The sequence below is a fragment of the Hemiscyllium ocellatum genome, chromosome 5 (assembly GCF_020745735.1).
Source record: "Hemiscyllium ocellatum isolate sHemOce1 chromosome 5, sHemOce1.pat.X.cur, whole genome shotgun sequence".
In the NCBI taxonomy this organism is placed as follows: domain Eukaryota; kingdom Metazoa; phylum Chordata; class Chondrichthyes; order Orectolobiformes; family Hemiscylliidae; genus Hemiscyllium; species Hemiscyllium ocellatum.
The window spans coordinates 67,111,554-67,136,417 of NC_083405.1; the positions used below are offsets into that span (position 1 = coordinate 67,111,554).

The 24,864-nt window shown below is 41.2% G+C and overlaps 1 protein-coding gene across 4 annotated transcripts in view; it reads left to right on the top strand.

The window, feature by feature from the left end:
- The window catches only part of ddc (dopa decarboxylase), a 129,465-nt gene extending 105,212 nt beyond the window's left edge, over window positions 1–24,253 (top strand). For all 4 annotated transcript variants that reach the window (XM_060825494.1, XM_060825493.1, XM_060825497.1 and 1 more), the window contains 3 exons: window positions 4,498–4,596; window positions 18,353–18,454; window positions 23,918–24,253. In XM_060825494.1, coding sequence (XP_060681477.1) covers window positions 4,498–4,596; window positions 18,353–18,454; window positions 23,918–24,115 — 399 coding nt within the window. In that variant the 3' untranslated portion in view covers window positions 24,116–24,253. The remainder of the gene's footprint in view (window positions 1–4,497; window positions 4,597–18,352; window positions 18,455–23,917) is intronic.
- Window positions 24,254–24,864: the final 611 nt, after the last annotated feature.

Sequence of the window (24,864 nt, forward strand, 5' to 3'; positions counted from 1 at the left end):
ACGATGAGATTAGGCAAGAATTAGGAAGCATAGGATGGGGAAGGAAACTGCAGGGGATAGGCACATTAGAAGTGTGGAGCTTATTCAAGAAAAAGCTCCTGTGTGTCCTAGATAAGTATGTATCTGTCAGGCAAGGAGGAAACTGTAGAGCGCAGGAGCTGTGGTTTACGAAGGAAGTGGAATCTCTGGTCAAGAGGAAGAAGAAGGCTTATGTTATGATGAGATGTGAAGGCTCAGTTAGGGTGCTTGAGGGTTACAAGGTAGCCAGGAAAGACCTAAAGAGAGAGCTCAGGAGAGCCAGGGGAGGAGATGCGAGAAGTTGTTGGTGGATAGGATCAGAGTAAACCCTAAGGCTTTCTATAGGTATTTAAGGAATAAAAGAATGACAAGAGTAAGATTAGGGCCAATCAAGGATAGTAGTGGGAAGTTGTGTGTGGAGTTAGAGGAGATAGGAGAAGCACTAAATGAATATTTTTCGACAGTGTTCACTATAGAAAACGACAATATTGTGGAGGAGATTACTGAGATACAGGCTTCTAGACTGGGTGTGATTGAGGTTCACAAGGAAGTGGTATTAGAAATCCTGCAGAGGTTGAAAATAGATAAGTCCCCTGGGCCGGATGGGATTTATCCTAGGATACCCTGGGAAGCCAGGGAGGAGATTGCTGAGCCTTTGGCATTGATTTTTAAATCATCATTGTCTACAGGAAAAGTGCCAGAAGACTGAAGGATAGCAAATGTAGTTTCCCTGATCAAGAAGGGGAGTAAAGACAACCTTGGTAATTATAGACCAGTGAGCCTTACTTCAGTTGTTGGTAAAGTGTTGGAAAAGGTTATAAGAGATAGGATTTATAATCATCTAGAAAAAGAATAATTTGATTAGCGATAGCACATTTTTGTGAAGGGTAGGTCATGCCTCACAACTCTTATTGAGTTCTTTGAGAAGGTGACCAAAGAGGTAGATGAGAGTAAACCGGTTGATGTGGTGTATATGGATTTCAGCAAGGCATTCGATAAGGTTCCCCACAGTTGGCTATTGTACAAAATGCGGAGGAATGGGATTGTGGGAGATATAGCAGTTTAGATCAGTAATTGGCTTGCTGAAAGAAGACAGAGGGTGTTGGTTGATGGGAAATGTTCATCCAGGAGTCCAGTTACCAGTGGTGTACCGCAAGGTTCGGTGTTAGGTCCATTGCTGTTTGTCATTTTTATAAACGACCTGAATGAGGGCGTAGAAGGGTGGGTTAGAAAATTTGCAGACGACAATAAAGTAGATGGAGTTGTGGATAGTGACGAAGGCTGTTGTAGGTTACAGACAGACATAGATAAGCTGCAGAGCTGGGCTGAGAGGTGACAAATGGAGTTTAATGCGGTCAAGTGTGAGGGGATTCACTTTGGTCGAAGTAACCGGAATGCAAAGTACTGGGCTAATGGTAAGATTTTTGGTAGTGTAGATGAGCAGAGAGATCTCGGTGTCCAGGTACACAGATCCTTGAAAGTTGCTACCCAGGTTGACAGTGTTGTTAAGAAGGCATACAGTGTTTTAGCTTTTATTAATAGAGGGATCAAGTTCCGGAACCATGAGGTTATGCTACAGCTGTACAAAACTCTGGTGCGGCTGCACTTGGTGTATTGTGTACTGTTCTGGTCACCGCATTATAAGAAGGATGTGGAAGCTTTCGAAAGGTGCAGAGGAGATTTACTAGGATGTTGTCTGGTATGGAGGGAAGGTCTTATGAGGAAAGGCTGAGGGACTTCAGGCTGTTTTCGTTCGAAGAAGGTTGAGAGGTGACTTAATAGAGACATATAAGATAATCAGAGGGTTAGATAGGGTGGACAGGGAGAGCCTTTTTCCAAGTATGGTGATGGTGAGCACGAGGGGACATAGCTTTAAATTGAGAGGTGATAGATATAGGACAGATGTCAGAGGTAGTTTCTTTACTCAGAGTAGTAAGGGTATGGAATGCTTTGCCTGCAACGGTAGTAGATTCGCCAACATTAAGTACATTTGTGTCGTCATTGGACATACATGGCGTAGTGTAGGTTAGATGGGCTTCAGATTGGTATGACAGGGCGGCGCAACATCGAGGGCCGAAGGGTCTGTACTGCGCTGTAATGTTCTATGTTCTATTTTGAATTGATAGTCAGTGCTGCAGGTTTCGAAGCCACCAAAATTAACTGTTGATAATGAATGCCTTTTTTCCATTTTATTGTTAAATTTAATAATGTCATTTAAGAAACTCTTCCATTGAAATGATTGGATTTTTAATGCATGACTTTGTACATAAGTTTGAAGCTGTAAGGTAAGTTTACCAATCATCATTTTTCAGCATGTAGCTACACTGAAGGGAGAACAGAGGTCAGAAATCAAGCATATACATTGTTCTCTAACTCCTGCTTTCCTTGTACATGCTTCTCCTTTTGGATTGTTAGTTTTCCACATCTTTCTCCTTGTTTGTTAATTTCAATAAAAGGTTGATGGTCAAGAGTAGATCAATAGGACAGTAATTGGCTCTAATGAAACACATAAGCTTGCAAGAATACTTCTGTCTACCTGAACTTCCTGCTTTGATTGTCTATTGCAACGTTTTCAAGTTACTTAGTGAATATTCACTTGCACCTCAGACTGTTTGCTGTCAAACCTTCACTGCATCTGGACTTACTCATGTAGCGGAAGCCTGGCCCTCAGAGGAGCAACACCAGAGTCAGCCATATCAGCAGTAGTAGCAGCTGCAATAAAAGCAACAACAAGAACTGGAGCTGCTACCTTCTCAGCTCGACACCATTCCGCAGGACTGAGACTGGGACAAGGTTCCCAGCCTAAAGGTGGTAACATGACCCAGAATGTCTAGAAAGAGAGAACACGCTTCCTCAACAACCGCAGCTTACATCTATACAGCACATTGAATGGAATGAATGATATGTCCCAACGTGCTTCTGAAAGTATTAGTAAATGAGGAATGACACTGAGCCAAATAAAAGAAATAGGTCAAGGAAACTAAAGCTTGATTGTACACATAGGGCTTCAAGAAGTGTTTAAAGGAGGTGAGCATTTGGAAATGGGGAAAAATTGTTTGGAGTTTGTGTTTAGGCAACTAAAGCTATGGTCACCAATGATGGAGCAACTTTGCTTAGGAATTTACAAGTGCTAGAATTAGCAACTCAAGATCTCAGAAGGTTGTAGGATTAGAGAAGATTACAGAGCTAGGAAACAGCAAGGCCATGGAGAAATTTGAAGGCATATATTAGAATGTTATTGACTAGGAGTCAACAGGACAATCAAACACATGGATTGTATGAGAACAGGACTCACTGCACATTAAGACATGGTAGCAGAACTTTGGATGACCTCATGTTTACATAGAGTAGAACATGGGAAACTAGCCAGGAGTGCAGGAATAATCAAGTCAAGAGTTAACTGAGGCATGAATAGGGATTTCAGCTACAGATGAACTTTGACAGGCCAAAGTGAAGAGATTTTAGGGGTGGAGAAAGGCGCTCTTTGAGATGACATCAATATGAGGTCAGAAACTAATCTCATGAACTCAAATGTCAATGCAGCCATTCATGCCACAGGGAGCTGAGTTGTAAAGCAATGCCCATTAGCTGCTTTGCCACACTGCTGCAGTCTGGGAAGTCAGGTCTTTGCATGTCTTTGAGAAAAATATATGAGTGCAGCCTTCACTTTACAAATTTCATCCGCCATTTGCTTTCCAATTCACTGATTCAGGCTGATAGTAGATGTTCAAAAGCTTTGAAAATCCTCAAACACTGCTTGCAGATTTTTGGTAAAAGTGACTACTGCATCAAGACCTTATTACTACATCAATTCAAGATGCTAAATTGTATCTGTGCATCATTACCAGAAATACGTGTTCCACCTTTTCTAAGAGATTTGTAAATCTGCCTAAAACTCAAAATCTTTTTGGCAAAATGCTGTGATATGGTGCCTCAGTGACACTATGTCCTGTGTCTGCTGATAGCTTTGGCAAGGGTCACATCTGATAAGGGTGCAAGATTACCCAGTGGACAAAACGCAAAGGTGAAGAAATCAGTGCAGTTTCTCCTTGCTGCCCCCTACTGACCTAATGGATGTTTTGCTGAAGTTGCACCTCTTTTGCATTGCAATATTCTGGGGCCTGGTCTGCTGACTGCACCTCAAAATATAATTATATCAGAATCTAAACCACTTCACATTAAAGTTAATTCCCACAAAAAGTTAACTGCTGATGAACAGGGCAATCCAATCCAACAGCTAAGTCATGAATCGTGGAAATGTGGGACTATAGGTGGAGTTTCAAGAGACTAAATTAATTCTGTCCATTCAAATAACTTTTATATTGAGCTTTAGCTCCAATTACTTATTCCAACATTAGGGTCTAATTGAAAATAGGTATTTGCACCACAGATTTACTCAATTTGATTCAGACAATGAAACAGAAATCACAATGGTCTTGGTTTGTGGATAATATTTTAACTATTACTGTTTCTGTATAGCATTGGCAGATTCCCCTTGGACGCAGATTCCGTTCTTTGAAAATGTGGTTTGTGTTCAGATTATACGGAGTAAAAGGACTTCAAGAACATATACGTAAGGTAGGTGACCAAAAATAACTCATGCAGATATATTTTGGCAAAATATACTGTAAATCTGGACTGCATATCTGTAATATTTAATCAGAACTACAGTAATCCTTCCAGTCTCACATAGCCATAAATTAATTGTGTGTGTGAGTGCACGTGTGTGTGTGCGCGTGTGCGTGTGTGTGTGTGAACTAAAAATGATTGATGCCTATCATCCAATGGAGTCCACAATAAAAATTTGTTGGATTTGTTAACAATCAGTGGGAGAAATCTCCAGGCTTTCTCTTTCTAAATTCAAAGAGGAAAAATTATACAAATTTTCAGAAAGGTTTAATGAGTACCATTGAGTAAAATGAATTAAGCATTTACTGTAAGTATAGCTACTGAGCATATACAAATGAAGCAATGTCATACTGATGTTACATCACATGAAGCTGGAGCCTGAGTCTTCAGGGCTCCAGCCAACATGACCTATCCTACCATACACTTTAAATAGTTAAGCAAAGCCTGTTACTGTGAATTTCCAAGAATGTAAATCCCATCCCTAGTACAGATATCATTGTCTCCAAGCAGCCTTTGTCAAGCCTAATATTGCAGGTAAATAGAGTTGTATCTTTGCTATGTAAAATGCTGTTTATGGTAATAATATGATTCCTCACGTCTATCATTTTGTGAAAACTGAATGGAAGGATGCTGGAACTTTAAATGGTGGAGTATATTTGTTGTTTACTATATATAGTTGTCCATCTTATCATGTTCTACTCACTGACTGCAGCTGCCCTGAAATTTCACAGCTGGGGAAGAAGAAGGGAGTGAAATATGGATTTCCTCCACTTCAGCCAGGATGTTGTTAGAGATTGCAACCTTTACTTTGTCCAGAGCTGTTTCTTAATGTTATTTGGAATGTATATGTTGGCTGGAAAATAACATGTATGATTTGGTGGACCTGGGGAAGAGAAGAATTATAATTATCTACTGGGCATTTTTGGGTGAAGCAGCATGGTGGCTCAGTGGTTAGCACTGTTACCTCACAGCGCCAGGGACCCAGGTACAATTCCAGCCTTGGGTAACTGTCTGTGTAGAGTTTATACATTCTCCTCGTGTCTGCATGGGTTTCTTCTGGGTGCTCCAGTTTCCTCCTACAATCCAAGGATGCGTAGGTTAGGTGAATTGGCTGTGCTAGATTGCCCATAGTGTTCAGGGATGTGTTGGTTAGGCGCATTAGTCAGTGGTAAATATAAAACAATAGGATAGGGTGGTGAGTTTGGGTGAGTTGCTCTTCAGATGGCCGGTGTGGACTTAATGGGCTGAAAGGCCTGTTTCCACACTGCGGGGATTCTCATTCTAAAAAGTCATTTACAAATGCTACAATGTTCTCTTTTTCACTCACGTTAGATTTTTCCATTATTGAAGATAGGCATGGAACATTTTCTCATGATGTGTATCACCATACTTCACTGGAAGTGGTGGAGACCTAGAGCTTTACAATCATTAATTGCACGTTGAACTACTTAGCTCTGACTCTAATCTGCTGGTTTTGTTGTTTGCATGCAGGTGGTGACATATGGTAACTTCACTAACTTGCTACCTCCTTCTGAGTTGTAACTGGTGCTGCTTCAGCTGCACCTTTCCATAATTTTCATTGAACGTCCTGACTTAATACTAGTGGAGAAATGAGGGACGTGCCAAGCCTATAGTTAGAGACCAATGCTGTTGCTGTCCACAGCACCTCATGGATGACCAATTGCAGGCTGAGAGATTTGGCTTCAAATGATGGTGCACATGTTAAGGACCAGGCCAGACACCCTTCACCCATTTCAACGAAGTAGCCCAGACCCTAACCTTGCTCGTTGTTTAAGCAGGTATAAAGTGAATATTCCAGGAGTGATGCCACTGGTCAAACCACTTAGTTTTAGAATTTATTTATAAGATTACCAAATGAAACAAAAGCAAAAGAGAACAGAATACAGAGTAAGTTAACCTATCCGAAAACTTACCAGATTACTCCAACTTAATGATGCTGTTCCAAATACTTGCAACAATCCACGTAAACAACCCTTGTCACAAAAGGTAAAATCAAACACAAAGTCTTACAGGAGAAGGTCAGAGAGAGAGAGAGGATCAGCCTGAATCTGCTTCTTTGGGTCCAGCAGCTTCAAAACTGACTGATTGCTTTCAGTGAACAGCCAGACTGCTAAAGAAAATCAAACCAAACCAAAGAAAAGCTGAGCTGGGAGAACTGGCCACTCCTCTTTCATTGTACAGTTATTTTTAAAACTCTAAAGCCTTTTGCCTGAGGCAGTAACTGTTAGCAATAATCAAATTAGCCCTAAAACCCTTCAAACCTAAACCTTTTGGAATTGCTGCTTTTATAACCTCTCTGAAAAAAAAAGACAAGGACAGCATAACCTTGTTAAAGGAGCATCATCATCACACCTTCCTCCTTAAAAAAAATGCATAATCAATATCCAAAGATGGCTTCATTTTAAAACCCCTCAATCTTAATTTGTTAAAACACTGCAACACACATGTGCATTACATAGAGAATAATCATGCAAATTTGTGCTGCTATATTTTGTTTCAGTCTATTTTACTCCAGCCACTGAATGCCTCCATTTCTCATTCGTCTCAACAATGCATCAGCAATCATGTTTTCTCATTCTGCCATATGCACAATTTTCAAGTTGAATGGCTGTAACAACAAGCTTCATCTAAATAGTCTGGAATTTTGTCCTTAAATTTCTCCACAAACTTCAGTGGGTTATGATCAGTGCATATGATTGTCTTAGATGCATAGGTAAAAACAAGTGCTGCAGATGCTGGAAACCAGATTCTAGATTAGAGTGATGCTGGAAAAGCACAGCAGTTCAGGCAGCATCCGAGGAGCAGGAAAATCGACGTTTCGGGCAAAAGCCCTTCACCAGCAATAGAGGCAGAGTGCCTGCAGGGTGGAGAGATAAATGAGAGGAGGGTGGGGGTGGGGAGAAAGTAGCATAGAGTACAATAGGTGAATAGGGGTGGGGATGGAGGTGATAGGTCAGGGAGGAGGGTGGGGGAAGGCAGCAAAAAGTACAATGGGTGAATGGGGGTGAGGATGAAGGTGATCAGTCAGAGAGGAGGGAGGAGTGGATAGGTGGAAAGGAACATAGGCAGGTAGGACAGGTCATGGGGACAATGCTGAGCTGGAAGTTTGGAGCTGGGGTGAGGTAGGGGAAGGGGAAATGAGGAAACTGGTGAAGTCCACATTGATGCCCTGGGGTTGAAGTGTTCCGAGGCAGAAGATGAGGCGTTTCTACTCCAGCCGTCGGGTGGTGCGGGAGCAGCGGTGAAGAAGGCCCAGGACCTCCATGTCCTCGGCAGAGTGGGAGGGGGAGTTGAAATATTGGGCCACAGGGTGGTGGGGTTGATTGGTGCGGGTGTCCCAGAGATGTTCCCTAAAGTGCTCTCCTAGGAGGAGTCCAGTCTCCCCAATGTAGAGGAGACCGCATCGGGAGCAAAGGATACAATAAATGATATTGATGGATGTGCAGATAAAACTTTGATGGATGTGGAAGGCTCCTTTGGTGCCTTGGATGGAGGTGAGGGAGGAGGTGTCGGCGCAGGTTTTACAGTTCCTGCGGTGGCAGGGGAACTTGTCAGGATGGGAGGGTGGGTTGTTGGGGGGACGTGGATCTGACCAGGTAGTCACAGAGGGAATGGTCTTTGCGGAAGGCAGAAAGGGATGGGGAGGGAAATATATCCCTGATGGCAGGGTACATTTGGAGGTGGCAGAAATGTTGTCAGATGATGTGGTTTATGTGAAGGTTGGTGGGGTGGAAGGCGAGCCCCGGGGGGTTCTGTCCTTGTTACGGTTGGAGGGATGGGGTCTGAGGGCGGAGGTGCAAGATATGGACGAGATGCATTGGAGGACATCTTTGACCGTGTGGGAAGGGAAATTGCGTCTTTAAAGAAGGAGGCCACTTGGTGTGTTCTGTGATGGAACTGGTTCTCCTAGGAGAAGATGCGTCGGAGGTGGAGGAATTGGGAATACGGGATGGCATTTTTGCAGGAGGTAGGGTGGGAAGATGTGTAATCCAGGTAGCTGTGGAAGTCAGTGGGTTTGTAAAAAGTGTCGGTGTCAAGTTGGTCATCATTAATGGAGATGAAGAGGTCCACGAAGGGGAGGGAGGTGTCAGAGATGGTCTAGGTAAATTCAAGGTCAGGGTGGAATGTGTTGGTGAAATTGATGAATTGCTCAACCTCCTCGCGGGAGCACAAGGTGACGCCAATGCAGTCACCAATGTAGTGGAGGAAGAGGTGGAGAGTGTTGCCGGTGTACCTACGGAAGAAGGACTGTTCTACGTAGCCAACAAAGAGACAGGCATAGCTGGAGATGGCTACCCATTTGGTCTGGAAGAAGTGGGAGGATTCAAAGGAGAAATTGCTGAGGGTGAGGACCAGTTCAGCCAAATGAATGAGAGTGTCAGAGGAAGGGTACTGTTGGGGACGTTGGGAGAGGAAGAAATGGAGGGCTTGGGTGCATAACTGACAACATAAACATTGAAATCAAAATTTCCTTCTCGGTTGTTGAATATTTCTGCTGATGAATGTCCAGTTTCCTGGAGAAGTACCCAATAGGTCTTTCTATCTTCTCATTGTCTTCTTCTAAGAGCACAGCGCCGATACCCACATCACTTGCAACGATAGCCACCCTGAATGGTTTTGCGTAACTAGGTATGGCTAATACTGGGGCAGTAGTTAGCACAGTTTTCAGGCTGTCAAATGTGTTCTATTCCTAATGAAGGGCTTTTGCCCGAAACGTCAATTTACTGCTCCTCGGATGCTGCCTGAACTGCTGTGCTTTTCCAGCACAATTCTAATCTAGAATCTGGTTTCCAGCATCTGCAGCCCTTGTTTTCACCTAAATGTCTTCTGGCAGTCCACTGAAGCCTCTTGCTTTTCTTTAGCAATTCAGTGAGTGGACTGGCCATACTGTGAAAATTTGATACAAATTTTTGATAAAAGCAAGTCAATCCCAGGAATCATAGTATTGCTCTTTTTGTCAATGGAATGGGAATCTCCTAAGTTACCTTTGTTCTTGCATTCCTTGGGCCATTTGTCCATGTCCAATAACATGGACCAGGAAGGTGATTTGAGCTTTGGCAAACTCACTTTTAGCCATGTTTATCATCAAGCCTACCTCCCGAAGTCGATTGAACAATTATGATAAATATTGCAAATGTTCTATTTGTGACTAAAAATTACCAGGTCATCTATATAAACAACACAATCGTGCAATCCAGCAATCACCTTACTGGTTAGTGTGATTTTGGAGAAGACTTGTATTGGTTAGTCTCTGAAATGCGGCTGGCACGTTTTTCACACCAAACACACCAGACTTTAAACTGATATAGTCCATTCAGTATTACGAAAGCTGAAATTGACCTCGCACTTTTGGGTGAAGATACATGCCAGTATCCTCTGAGCAAATCCAACTTAGAAATATAAATTGATTGTCCCACGTTTTCAACAGTCTTCCAAATGTAGAATTGGATATGCTTCAGTCTTTGTAATGGCATTAGCTTTGCGATAGTCTACACATAACCGTTGGTTTTATCACCGTCACAATGGGTGAGCTCCAGTCACTGTAACTGACTTCGACTATGTCGTCTCGGAGCATGCATTCAATCTCCTTTTGAACCTATGCCAACTTCAGAGGGTTATCCCTAGAAAGATGTTGCTTAATTGGAACAGCATCTCCTATATCTATGTCATGCATAATTAGGTTAGTACTTCCCAGTTTATTTACACCTATCTCCCCATGCAATAGTAATAACTCTTTCAAGTAATTTCAATTTTCTTCCAGAATGTAACTCAATAACTTATCCCAGTTTTTGACAACGTCTTCATTATGAATTTAATTTGAGGGATGTCCAATTCAGAATCCTCTGAACCTGGTTCTTCCCTCTCTGTTGTAACCAATAACACAGTCTCCTTTGGCTTTCCTTCCCTGTCAAAATACCTTTTGAGCATATTCACATGACACACACTGTGAAATTCCTTTCTGTCTGGAATCTTCATCAAGTAGTTCACCTCACGCAGTTTCCTTTCGATTTGATAAAATCCACTAAACCTTGATTTTAAAGTTAAAAATCACACAACACGAGGTTATAGTCCAACAGGTTTATTTGGAATCACTAGCTTTCAAAGCGCTGATTCTTCGTCAGATGGTTGTGAAATGGAAGTAACACGAACACCTTATCCCCGATAGCAAAATTGGAAGTTTTTGATTTCCTGTCAGCTTCCTGTTTTGTTGTATGCTGTGTTACTTTTAAATGCTGTCTAGCCAACTCCCCTGCTCTATTTAATCATTCCTGAAAATTTGACATATGGTCCATGTATGTGGTCTTTGAATTATGACTTACCAATTTCTCCTTAATCAATTCGAGTGGTCCTCTCACTTCATGGCCAAAACCTAATTCAAGTCAACTAAATCTGGTCAATTCATTTGGTGCATCTCTGATTGCAAAAAGTACAAACGGAATTCCTTTATCCCAATCATCTGGATAGTCTTGACTATAAGTACACAACATGGACTTTAATGCCTGTTGTCACCTTTCTCACACTGTCTGCGACTCTGGATGGTGTGTGGTAGATTTGAATGATACTCCCTGGAGTTGAGAGTTGGTCCAGTACTCCTACCACGACCTTTCCACTCTTCACTAGACACTCTAACCTCACTTTATATAATTAATGCTTCTTGTCTCACCGTGAATTCCCATAACAAGCACCTGACAATAGTCCTTCAGAGGTTCATAACTCCTCATCTTTCAAATCCTGTATCTCTTAATGTTGCAACCTCTTCACCTGATGCTCCTGACCTATATGAGTAAACTTTACTTTCGCAGGTATATGCTTTAAAAAGATCTGGCACTTACCCTGACCAGGTTGTACATTCTGGTGCAGCTTCCATCGTGTTTTCCATTACCACACCAACCAATTTCACTGGCTTTTCCTGTTTTCTCACATCTGGCTTCCCAGTGCTTTTCTAACCCACCAACACTGTGATTTCATGTGGCCTACTTTATTACAGTGAAAAAACTGCAGCTTTTTAATTTCTCTTTCCCCTTTCCTTTTTACCCTGTGGTAAGTTATCCTTATGATCTTCACCGAGATTTATTTTTTCCTTTCCACTTGAGGATTTCACTTTTCCCCAATTTCTATCCCTCACGATTGAAATTGATTCTGGAAGCCAAACTTTGATTTATGGACCAACTCATAATTATCAGCCATTTCAAGTGTTAACCTTGCCATTTTCACTCTCTGCTCTTCCACATGAGTTCTCAACACTTCATGAAGTGAATTTTTGAACTTGTTCAAAAAAATCATCTCTCTGAGAGTGTCATAGATTTGCTCTATTTTTAATGCCCTTTTCCACCTATCAAAATTACTTTGTTTGCTCCTTTCAAACTCAGTGTCGGTTTGACAGAAGTCCCTTCTTAGATTCCTGAAACATTGTCTGTAGGCTTCTGGCCCAAGCTGATATGCACTTAAAATGGCTTTCATCAACTCTTCATACACCCCAGATACCTCCTCTGATAGCGATATGAATACCTCACTAACTCTACCTGTAAATTTTGTTTGGATCAACAAAACTCACATGGTCACTGGCCACCGCATTTGTTTAGCTGCCTTTTCAAATGAGATGATAAAGGTTTCCACATCCTTCTCATCAAATTTAAGCAATACTGGAATATATTTAAACAGTTTCTCACCAGGCCTTTGGCTACCATGGGTTTGCTCATCCTCACTCTCTTCCTCACTAAGCTTACCCTCAGCCTACATCTCCATCCTTTTAAGCTGACTTTCCTGTCTAAACGCGAAATTCAAACACCCTCTCTCTCTTCCTTTCTTCTGTCTCCTTTTCACTCTCTTCTCTCTCTCTTTCCTCTCTGCTTTTGATTGTATTCAAACTGTTTCATTTCTGTTGCCTTTTCCTTGACCTGCTGCTTCATTTTCAATTGAATTTTAGCCATCTCTAAAGATTCTGATGGTGTTTCCAGCAAATTTAAACCAAATTTAAACTCTCTTTTCCTCATAGAAGGAGGCAGCTCCAACCCCAGCGTGTCTGCTAATTCCAGCAGCTTGGCCTTAATCACCTTTTATAAAACCCCAAAGCCACCTGCAGAAAACTCTTGGTGACCGAAAGAGCCGTTGCTATCCCAAGCACTGATTAAACCAATCAAACTTAACATCTGGAACAAAAAACACTAACACCTACCACTCGCTGCCTTCAAGTCCAGGAACCCTAATCCCATATCGGAACTATAGAACAAATCCCACAAAGAGCTCCCAATCTGTTATGGACCAGGGCAGACCCCCTCAAACCATTTCTAGAAAGTAGCACAGACTCTAACTTTACTGTTTTAAGCAGGTGTAAAGTGGATATTCCAGGAGTGATGCTGCTGACCAAACCACGTAGTTTTAAACAAAACAGAATTTATTTATAAGATTACCAAATGTAACACACACATAGGAGAACAGAATGCAGAGTAACTTAACCTATCCGAAAACCCAGCAGATTACCCCAACTTAATGATGCTGTTTCAAATACTTGCAACAATCCACAGAAATACACTTTGTCACAAAAGGTAAAATCAAACACAAAGTCTTACAGGAGAGAGGTCAGAGAGACAGAGGATCAGCATGGACCTACTTCTTTGGGTCCAGCAGCTTCACAACTGACTGACTGCTTTCAGTGAACAGTCAGACTGCTAGAAAATACAAACCAGAGTAAAGCTGAACTGGGAGAACTGGCCACTCCCCGGTGCCAGGGTCAGGGATGTCTCGGATTGAGTCTACAGGATTCTTAAGGAAGAGGGTGAGCAGCCAGAAGTCATGTTACATAATCAGCACCAATGACATAGCTAGGAAAAGGGATGAGGACCTGAAGAGGGTTTGTCAACTGAATCGTTATGAGTGGAAGTCATTAACAGGAAAGCAGCAGTCACTTTATTGGGAGTTTTCTATAGGCCCCCTCAATAGCAACAGAGACGTAGAGGAGCAGTTTGGGAGGCAGATTTTGGAAAGGGGCAGAAGTAACAGGTTTGTTGTCATGGGTGACTTCAACTTCCCTAAAATTGATTGGAACCTCCTTAGTGCAAATAGTTTGCATGGAGCAGACTTTATCAGGTGTGTCCAGGAATAATTCCTGACTCAATCTGTAAATAGATCAACTGGAGGGGAGGTCATATTGGATTTAGTGCTTGGCAACAATCCAGGTCAGGTGTCAGATCTCTCGGTGGGAGAGCATTTCGGTGATAGCAATCACAACTCCCTGATCATGACTAGCGGGAGAAGAGCAGACAGAATGGGAAAGTATTTAATTGGTGGAGAGGGAATTACAATGCTATTAGGCAGGAACTGTTGAGCATAAATTGGGAACAGATATTCTCAGGAAAATGCATGACAGAAATGTGGAGGTTGTTTCGGGGCCACTTGCTGTGAGTGCTGAATAGGTTTATCCCACTGAGGCAAGGAAGGGATGGTAGGGTGAAGGACCCTAGGATGAATAGAGATGTCGAACATCTAATCAAGAGGAAGAAGGAAGCTTACTTAAGGTTGAGAAAGCAAGGGTCAGACAGGGCTGCAGAGGGTTACAAGGTAACCAGGAAGGCACTGAAGAATGGACTTAGAAGAATTAGAATGGGACATGAAAAAGCCGTGGTGGGTACGATTAGGGAAAAGTTCAAGGGTTCCTCACATATGTAAAGAACAAGAGGATGGCCAGAACGAAGATCAGGCTGATCAGGGATAGTGGAGGGAATTTGTGCCTGAAGTCAGAGGAGGTAGGGTAGGTCTTTAATAAATACCTTGCTTCAGTATTCACTATTGAGAGGGACCTATTCATTTGTGAGGACAGCGTGAAATAGACTGATACAGTCAAACAGGTCGATATTAAGAAGGAGGATGTGCTGGAAATTTTGAAAAACATGAGGATGGATAAGTTCCCTGGATGGATAAGTCTCCAATTCCTGAAGAAGAGCTTATGCCCGAAGCGTTGATTCTCCAGCTCCTTGGATGCTGCCTGACCTGCTGCGCTTTTCCAGCAACACATTTTTCAGCTCTGATCTCCAGCATCTGCAGTCATCACTTTCTTCTAAGTTCCCTGTGCCCGACCGAATATACCCAAGGTTATTACAGGAAGGGAGGGAACAAATTGCTGTGCCTTTGGTGATGATCTTTGTATCCTCACCGTCCAGTGGAGTAGTACCAGATGACTGGAGGATGGCAAATGTTATTCCCTTGTTCAAAAAAGGAAATAGGGATAACCCTGGGAATTACAGACCAGTCAGTCTTACATCAGAGGTGGGCAAATTATTAGAGAGGATTCTGAGAGACAGGATTTATGATTATTTGGAAAAGCATAGCTTGATTAGAGATAGCTTTGCGAGTGGCAGATCATGTGTCACAAGCCTTATTGGATTCTTTGAGGATGTGACAAAACATATTGATGAAGGTCGAGCAGTGGTTGTGGTATACATGGATTTTAGCAAAGTGTTTGATAAGGTTCCCCATGGTAGGCTCCTTCAGAAGGTAGGTAGGCATGGGATACAGAGAAAATAGTTGTCTGGATACAGAGTTGGCTGGCACAGAGAAGACAGAGGGTGGTAGTAAATGGAAATTATTCAGCCTGGAGCTCAGTGACCAATGGTATTATTCAGGGACCTGTTCTGAGACTTCTGCTCTTTGTGATTTTTGTAAACGACTTGGATGAGGAAGTGGAAGGGTGGGTTGGTAAGTTTGCTGATGACACAAAGATTGGTGGAGTTGTGGATAGTGTGGAGAGCTTTTGTAGGTTGCAATGGGACATTGACAGAATGCAGAGCTGGGCTGAGAAGTGGCAGGTGGAGTTAACCACCAAAAATATGAAGTGAATCATTGTGGAAGGTTGAACTTGAATGCAGATTACAGGGTTAAAAGCAGGATTCTTGGCAGTGTTGAGGAACAGAGAGATTTTAGGGTTCATGTTCGTAGTTCCCTCAAAGTTGCTACCCAAGTTGATAGGGATGTTAAGAAGGCATATGGTGTCTTGGCTTTCATTAGCAGGGGGATTGAGTTTAAGAGCCATGAGGTTATGCTGCAGCTCTATAAAGCCCTGGTTAGACCACACTTGGAATATTGTGTCCAGTTCTGGTCGCCTCATTATAGGAAGGATGTGGAAGCTTTAGAGAGGAGATTTACCTGTTATTCCCTTGTTCAAGAAAGGGAATAGGGATAACCCTGGGAATTATAGATCAGTCAGTGGTGTGTAAATTATTGAAGATGATTCTGGAATTAAGGGTGATGACCATGAAGACATTGCTGATTGTCTGAAAAACCTATTTGTTTCACTAATGATCTTAGGGAAGGAAACTGCCATCCTTATCTGGTTTAGCTGATATGTAAGTCCAGACCCCTAGCAAGGGACACAATTCTTTGAGATCACTCGATGACAAGAGGAAACATGGAAAATAAATTGGAGAAAGGAATGCCAATGATCTCAAGGCCAAGCACCAATTCCATTTCTGGAAAATACCAGTTAAATGTTTGATCAGAGATGTGGCTCTGGGATTGGACTCATCAGCAAGCAAGGACCCATGAGAATCCATGACCAGTGACATAGAATTTCCTACATAGACAATCATACTCATTAATTAGTGATTGCCGATGACACTCTAAATTGATTAATTCAGGAATTTGCAAGGATCTATCCCTGGTCCCCCTCCTCACATTTATTTACATGCTACTCCTTGGTGGTATCAATTGTAGAAACAGAGCTTGCTTTGCATAAATGTGGACAAAATTCAGCTTTGCATCTCCATGACCACACTTGACACTTGAAATGCTCCTGCATTGCCAGACTCCTTGCAGAACATTCACTCTAGATGACGATGATTGGTTGATTTAAATGCAAGAAAGACTGAAATCAGTTTTCAGAACTGGCCCCTGTCTAAGGCTGAGCTCTTGATTTGAAATTCTCTCCACTTTCATCCTGGAAATTTTGTGGAAATGGTTTTTAAAACCCAATGAATGAGCCTGTTTCTTTGGTCCTTTAAGACATGGCTGTAATCCTCAATGCTATTGTCAATCGTTATCTCTTGCGAACAGTGTTAATTTTGCATAAAAGGCAAAACATAAAAACATGGGATACAATGGCTTGGACTTTCCAAAGGCCTCACAATCATTATTCCAGCATAGATAGGAGTTGCATTTTGGACCAGCGCAGTCACTATTCTGCTCTGAAAGAATACCCAGGAAAGTAAAGATTCCACTGAGCAATTTGTCTTTGCCTGGAACCCTTCAAAAAGTTCCATCTAAATCAGAGAATCTGACTCCTGAATCTAACTCCTGATTATCTATTCAACAGACCCCATACGTAACTCTCATACTCCCAACTAGACCTCCCTCATCCAAACTATTTACACTCCCCCCAGACCTTGACTTCACAACCCCAGGACCCAACAAACCTGTCCCACTCTGGTCCTGACATCCCTATCTTCCTGTTCCAAGTCGATATCCTTTTCCCCTGCTCTGGACCCTATCCTCTCCATCCACTCTCAATCTGACCACCTCCCTATCCACTTCAGAACCAAGCCCCATCTCCCATTCTGGACCTGACACCCCATCCCACATCTGCTGTGGACCCAACACCTGCTCCAGACTTAATTCCCCTCTTTACCCACTTTGATCCTGACGATTCATTTCACCTGTTTTTGTATTTTGTACAAATCCCTTTGTCTATTCTAGGTCCAAATCTCTTTATCTCCTGCTCCATCCCCACCCTGGAGGTTAACCGCTCCCTGACAGTGCCTGATCCCCAGCCTTATTCCACAGCCTGAACTACACCAACATTGCACCACCCCAATGGACAGCAGTGAGTTGTGGGGTGCGTAGGTTAAGTTACTATATTTTACGTTAGGATTAAGTCTTGGCACAACATCGTGGGCCTAAGGGCCTGTTCTGTTCTGTACTTTTCTATGTTCTAAGTCCTGTTGCCACCTTGCATGTTGACACTCTCCCACCTGGCACCCTACCAGCTGGCCTGCCGTCCTCCTACCTCCCTCGTCTCACACTTACCATGTCTGTTTTGACAGCAGCTGTGATTCTAGATCTTCAACAGTTAGGTTACAGCAAGTGACTGCTGTGAAAACACAGTGTGGTTTGCCTTTCCCTGACAGTTCTGTGCTATGAGAGAACAATCAAAATGGAAGTATGGTTCCAGGTTTATGAAGGACCTCTGATTGCAATCTCCTGTCAGAAATCTGGAGCTCACTCCCTTCATAAAAGAAGGTGGGAAAGGTGGGCAAATCGGGATTATTATTACATCAATTCACATTATTTGATTATCACAAGGAAACACTTAACATTGTTAGCAAATTGAGCTATGTTTTGTGGGTCTCTAACCCTTTTCCTTTGTTGTGCAGTATCAAGAATGAAAACATACAGAGCATTGAAAAGAAGAAAAAAAGAATTAATAATGACATAAAATTTCTTTTTTATACTTGTCTTCCTAAAAAATAAATCAATATAAAATATTAAAACCGAAATTTAAGTTGACTTGATGACTTTTCCTGTACTTGCCTCTTATATATTAATGTTCTTGTGTTTAGTTTGTATAGACAATGACAAAATTAGACATTTTAAAATCTAATTTTAATCTTTTGCTGCAAAGTGCCATTTATTTTTCCTGAGAACTTGTTTGTCAAAAGCTTAGATTTCAACATGTTTTTGTTTGTGTTTGCTTCAGCAAGTGAACCTGGCACATGAGTTTGAGAGCTTAGTACGTCAAGATGAACAGTTTGAGATTGTGAATGATGTCATACTAGGACTGGTGTGCTTCAGATTGAAGGTATGTGAAAATATTAATATTAAACATTCTTAATGGATCCCCTGTTACATTTTCCTCTTTAGCACTGACACCTAACTTTCTATTTTACATCCTGGTTTCCACAAATGCAATAATTACAAATGCAGACAAAGAATGGAGTAGAGATCTTCTTTATTTAGCATGATCTGAACTAGACTGTGTGAAATATAATCTTCTAGTCAGACTTCAAGTACTCTGCTATGAAGGGTGAAATATCATAAGATGACAAAACAATGAAGCAAAAATGATCATAATTAACAGAAATTATGTAAATGCACCGAACATAACTGAGAACAAAATTTAATGTTTTACTTATATCACAGAGTCATAGAGATGTAGAGCACAGAAACAGAGCTTTCGATCCAACCCGTCCATGCCGACCGGATATCCCAACCCAATATAGTCCCACCTGCCAGCACCCGGCACATATCCCTCCAACCCCTTCACATTCATATACCCATCGAGATGCCTTTCAAATGTTGTAATTGTTCTGGTCTCCACCACTTCCTCTGGCAGCTCATTCCACACACGCACCACCCTCTGCATGAAAACATTGCCCCTTAGGTCTTTTTATATCTTTTCCCTCTCACCCTAAACCTATGCCCTCTAGTTCTGGACTCCCCAACCCCAGGGAAAAGGCTTTGTCTATCTGCCCTATCTATGCCCCTCATGATTTTATAAACCTCTTTAAGGTCACCCCTCAGCCTCTGACGCTCCAGTGAAAACAGCCCTAGCCTATTCAACCTGTCCTTATAGCTCAAATCCTCCAACTCTGGCAACATCCATGTACATCTTTTCTGAACCCTCTCAAGTTTCACAACATCCTTCAGATAGTGGCCCAACCAATGTCCTGTACAGCCGCAACATGACGTTCCAACTTCTATACTCAGTACTCTGACCAATAAAGGAAACATACCAACACCTTCTTCATTATCCTATCTATCTGCGACTCTACTTGCAAGGAGCTATGAACCTGCACTCCAAGGTATCTTTGTTCAGCAATACTCCTTAGGACCTTACCATTAAATGTATAAGTCCTGCTAAGATCTGCTTTCCCAAAATACAGCACCTCGCATTTATCGAAATTAAACTCCATCTGCCACTCCTCCGCCCATCTGATTAAGATCCCGTGGTAATCCGGGGTAACCTTCTTCGCTGTCCATTGCACCTCCAATTTTGGTGTCATATGCAAACTTACTAACTGTACCTCTTATGCTCACATCCAAATCATTTATATGAATAATGAAAAGTAGTGGACCAAGCACCGATCCTTGTGGTCACTGCACTGGTCACAGGCCTCCAGTCTGAAAAACAACCCTCCACCACCACCCTCTGTCTTCTACCTTTGAGCCAGTTCTGTTTCGAAATGGCTAGTTCTCCCTGTGTTCCACGAGATCTAATCTTACTAACCAGTCTCCCATGGGGAACCTTGTTGAACGTCTATATAGATCATGTCTACCATTCTGCCCTCATCAATTTTTTTCGTTACTTCTTCAAAAACCTTAATCAAGTTTGTGAGACATGATTTCCCACACACAAAGCCATGTTGACTATCCCTAATCAGTCCTTGCCTTTCCAAATACATGTACAGCATGTCCCTCAGATTCCCTCCAACAACTTGCCCACCACTGACGTCAGGCTCATCCGTCTTTCGTTCCCTGGCTTATCCTTATCACCTTTCTTAAATAGTGGCATCACGTTAGCCAACCACCAGTCTTCTGCACCTCACCTGTGACTATCGATGATACAAATATCTCAGCAAGAGGCCCAGGAATCACTTCCCTAGCTTCCCAGAGAGTTCAAGGGTACACCTGATCAGGTCCTGGGGATTTATCCACCTCTATGCGTTTTAAGACATCCAGCACTTCCTCCTCTGTAATATGTATATTTTTCACAATGTCACCATGTATTTCCTTACATTCTGTACCTTCCATGTCCTTTTCCACAGTAAACACTGATGCAAAATACTAGTATCTCTCAAATCTCCTGCAGTTCCACACAAAGACTGCCCTGCTGATCTTTGAGTGACCCTATTCGTCCCCTAGTTACCCTTTTGTCCTTAATGGATTTCTAAACACCTTTTGGATTCTCGCTAACTCTATTTGCCACAGCTATCTCATGTCCTCTTTTTGCTCTCCTGATTTCCCTCTTACTGCCTTCATACTCTTCTAAGGACCTAACTTATAGAAACGTGCTATATGGCAAGTCACAATTAAATCTTTGAGAGGTTCACAGTTAAAAGTTCTTCCCTCTGTTTAAAGCTGTGTTCTGATGTAATATTTTCACTACATATGGGAAAGCATGGTTTCTAAATTCTTCCAGTTGAAAGGAGTTTTGCTACATGGGTAACCTATCCTAACAGTGCCAACCAAAAAAGCCTATCTAAATTCTTAATTTAATCTATTTTTTTTTCCTGCAACAAGTATTCAGTGTGTAACATAGCTGTCTCAGTTGTATGAAGTAAGATCCTTGTGTCTCGGGTAGTAGCCTCAATGTTCAAGCTCTGAGTTCCACTCTAGGACTTGTTGACCAGGAAGAAGCTCAGCAATTCGTGCAGACAAACCAGCATATAGTCAGCCTGGTTGTTTAATTGAGGGGGCAGGGAGACTGCAGAAGGATTTGGACAGGTTAAGAGAGCGGGCAAAGAGGTGGCAGATGGGGTACAACGTGAGAAAATGTGAGGTCATGCATGTTGGTAGGAAAAGTAGAGGCATGGACTGTTTTCGAAATGGGGAGAAAATTCAGTAGTCTGAAGTGCAGAGATTTGGGAGTTTTAGTCCAGGATTGACTCAAAATAAATTTGCAGGTTGAGTCAGTAGCTTGGAAGGCAAATGCAATGATGAGATTTATTTTGAGCAGACTTGAATATAAAAGCAGGGATGTACTTCTGAGGTTGTATAAGGCTCCTGTCACACCACATTTGGAGTATTGTGCTCAATTTTGGGCTCCATATCTCAGGAAGGATATACGGGCCCCAGAACATGTTTAGAGGAGATTCACGAGAATAGTCCCAGAAATGAAAAGCTTAATGTATGAGGAATGTTTAACGTCTCTGAGTTTATATTCGATGGAGTTTAGAAGGATGAACGGGGATTTCATTGAAACATACAGAATACTGAATGGCCTAGACAGAGTAGATGATGGGAAGATGTTTCCATTGGTAGGAGAGACTAGGACCTGAGGGCATAGCCTTAGAGTTGAGATAAGGAGAAACTTCTTCAGTCAGAGAGTGGTGAATCTATTGAATCCATTGCCACAGAAGGCTGTGGAGGCCAGGTAATTGAGTATATTTAAGACTGAGATAGATAGGTTCTTGAGCGTCAAGGGGATCAAGGGTTACGGGGAGCAAGTGGGAGAATGGAGTTGAGAAACCTATCAGCCATAATTGAATGGCCTAATTTCTGCTCCTATGTCTTATGGTCTTAATAACAATACCAATTTAAGCCTTCTTTCAACTTCCCAGCCCAGACTTTTACCACAAGTTTAAATATTTTCACCTTTCTTCAGAAGCACTGAACTAGAGCTCGATAGTGATAATTTATTTTCCTGGATTGTTAATCTGATTTTGACCCTTAAAGCTTCAGTGACATTCTTTCTAGATCTTACAAGCTTGTAAGTTTTGTTCCCAATTCTGGTTGATGTAAGTTTAGAAAGACATATACTGCACTAAAGCTTCTGTTGTTCGGAGTTGCTCTTTGCCATTTTCTGCTGCTATTACATTAGCAACTAGCTGCATTTATCCCTTTTTAAAAGCTGCTAAACTCTTAAAGAGACAATCACATCCTATCTGTTTAGATGCTGTGGATTCTTGCACTGTCCTTGAGTTCTTCAATCTTGAAACAGCTCACGTAGCCTGCTGCTATGTTATAAGAGATACCCACAGCTAGCACCTGTTCTGCTAGGAACTTCTTTGGGTAGATTTGCTGCCACCAACTCTTCTTGTAATACTATTTCACAGGATTTACCCATATTACATGGTGAAGAATTAGCCAATAATAAGTCTTCAGCAGAAGATGTATATATTTGAATACTAAGAAATATTTTCTCACACGACAATAGATTATATTAGCTAAAAACTGGTTAGCTACAGTAACACTGAGTAAGACATGCTGTTTTCTTCTATGAGATAGTCACTAGTCACTGTACATTACATGGTAGCCATGATGTGGAGATGCCAGTATTGGACTGGGGTGGACAAAGTTAAAAATTGCACAACACCAGATTAAAGTCCAACCAAATAAACGTGTTAGACTATAAACTGGTGTCATGTTATTTTTAACATTACATGGTGGTCGACTGTAGAATTAACTGATGATAACAACAAATTAGAACAAGCCAACTCCTCCAAAAGATAGTCATTTGTATCTTTATGGGCTAAGAAATTCCAAAGCTTCTATGTCAAAATGTTCAGGCCAATTGCCTTAAGCAACAGTTATCTCAAACTTAATAAAGTAGTAGAAAGTTACAAGCATAGTTAAACACCTCAGAACTGCATAGAGAGGATGGTGAAATGGCAGGCACAGGACAGGTGGAGCTCAATGCAAAGAAATATAAAGCAACAGCCTTTAGAAAGACTAATGTGGAAAGATGGTAAACTATAAATGGCATAATTTTGAAAAGGGTAGATGAGGCAATCGTCTCCACTTAAACAAATCTTTAAAGATGGAAGGACAAATTGATAAGGGGCTTTAAAAGTTTGCAGCTTACTACTTAGGTTTAGAAACAAAGGGGTAGAATATAAAAGACCATTAGAACATTATAAATCACTGGTTATCCACAATTATTGGAGGAGTTGGTTTGTTCTAATTTGTTGTTAGTCATCAGTTAATTCTATAGTCGACCACCATGTAATGTTAAAAATAACATGACACCAGTTTATAGTCTATACCTGGGCACCACGTATCAGGAAGTGTGAAAATATCTTAGAAAGGAACCAGAGGCTGTTGACTGCATGTTACCAGAGAACAGTGAAAGTTAGGGCTCTTCTTGCAACACAAAAAATATGGGATGATCTCAGATCTTTTTAAGATGCTGATAGATTTTGATTGAGTAAATAGAGAAAGACTGATGTTTCAGGTGAGAGGTCAGTAACTAAATGTTGTAAATTTATACATTGGTAAAGTATCTACAGAGGTTATGAGGAGAATTATTTCACTCACAGTTAACAGGATCTGGAACGCTTGATCTGAAGAAATTGTGGAAGTTGATTCCATAATTCATTTTAAAAGGAGACAGCCATGTACGTGAGTTTGAAGAACTTACAAGGGTAATGAACAAAAATGCAGAAATGTAGGACTAAACATGACTGTTTTTTGAAAGAGCAAGCAAATGCCCTCCTCCTTCAATGCCATGACTTTTTTGATTCTACTTTGGAAAGTTTGCCATGCATTTTGAAGTAAAAAACTTTTCCAAGATCCTTTCTGATGGGTTTTTCATTTTGTTTAGGGCTCAAATGATCTTAATGAAAATCTCATCAAAAGAATAAATGAAATGAGAAAGATTCACATTGTACCTTGCCAACTTCAAGACAAGTTTGTCCTCCGTTTTGCTGTATGTGCACCTACAACTGAAAGTAAACACATCCAGTATGCCTGGCAGCAAATAAAGGAGATTGCAACACAACTTCAGCAAGGCCATCAGTAATATGAATCTTCTGTATAGTGGTATACTTCACTGTATTGGATATGTGTGCTCAATTAATATATTTTTATTTTTACGATTTTTGGTGCTGGTTTTCCGGATCACAGAATAATGTAGACAATAATACCCAAGCACTATATCAGCTGTTGTTATATACCTTGTGTGTATGCTTTATTTGTACTTGTTTTTAAGCATATTCAGCAATTTGTTTTGTGGGGTTGGTAACATGTTTCTGAATGATCTATTTTTTGTCATTATTATGCTATATATATAATACAATGTATCAGTCCTTACATCTTCAAGAGTGTTTACACTCAACCCAATAGTTGGACGTTTTGCAGTCAAAACCTACTGGTTCAATTACTTATCATATTAAAAACATTTTCTGACTGCTTAAACAATGATCCAACTTTGTTCAAAAACTGTGCAACCAAAAATTATAATATATTCACACTAGGTGTTTGATTCTGCAAAATAAATTATCTGCAAACTCTAAACTGAACTATTGTTGGGAATTCATTTCTATTCTAATATATTCTGAAAAATTGTTATCTAATTCTTATCATTGGATCGAATATTATACTTTGTTTTCAAGTCAGACTCTTGAAAGCCTTTGAGCTCATATCCTTGAAAGTGTTATTTGGAATTTGAATAATTATCTAAATATTTAAAATATATTTATTATTTACACAACCCATTTATGACTGAATGTCTTAGAACATAGAACATTAGAGCGTGGTGCAGGCCCTTCG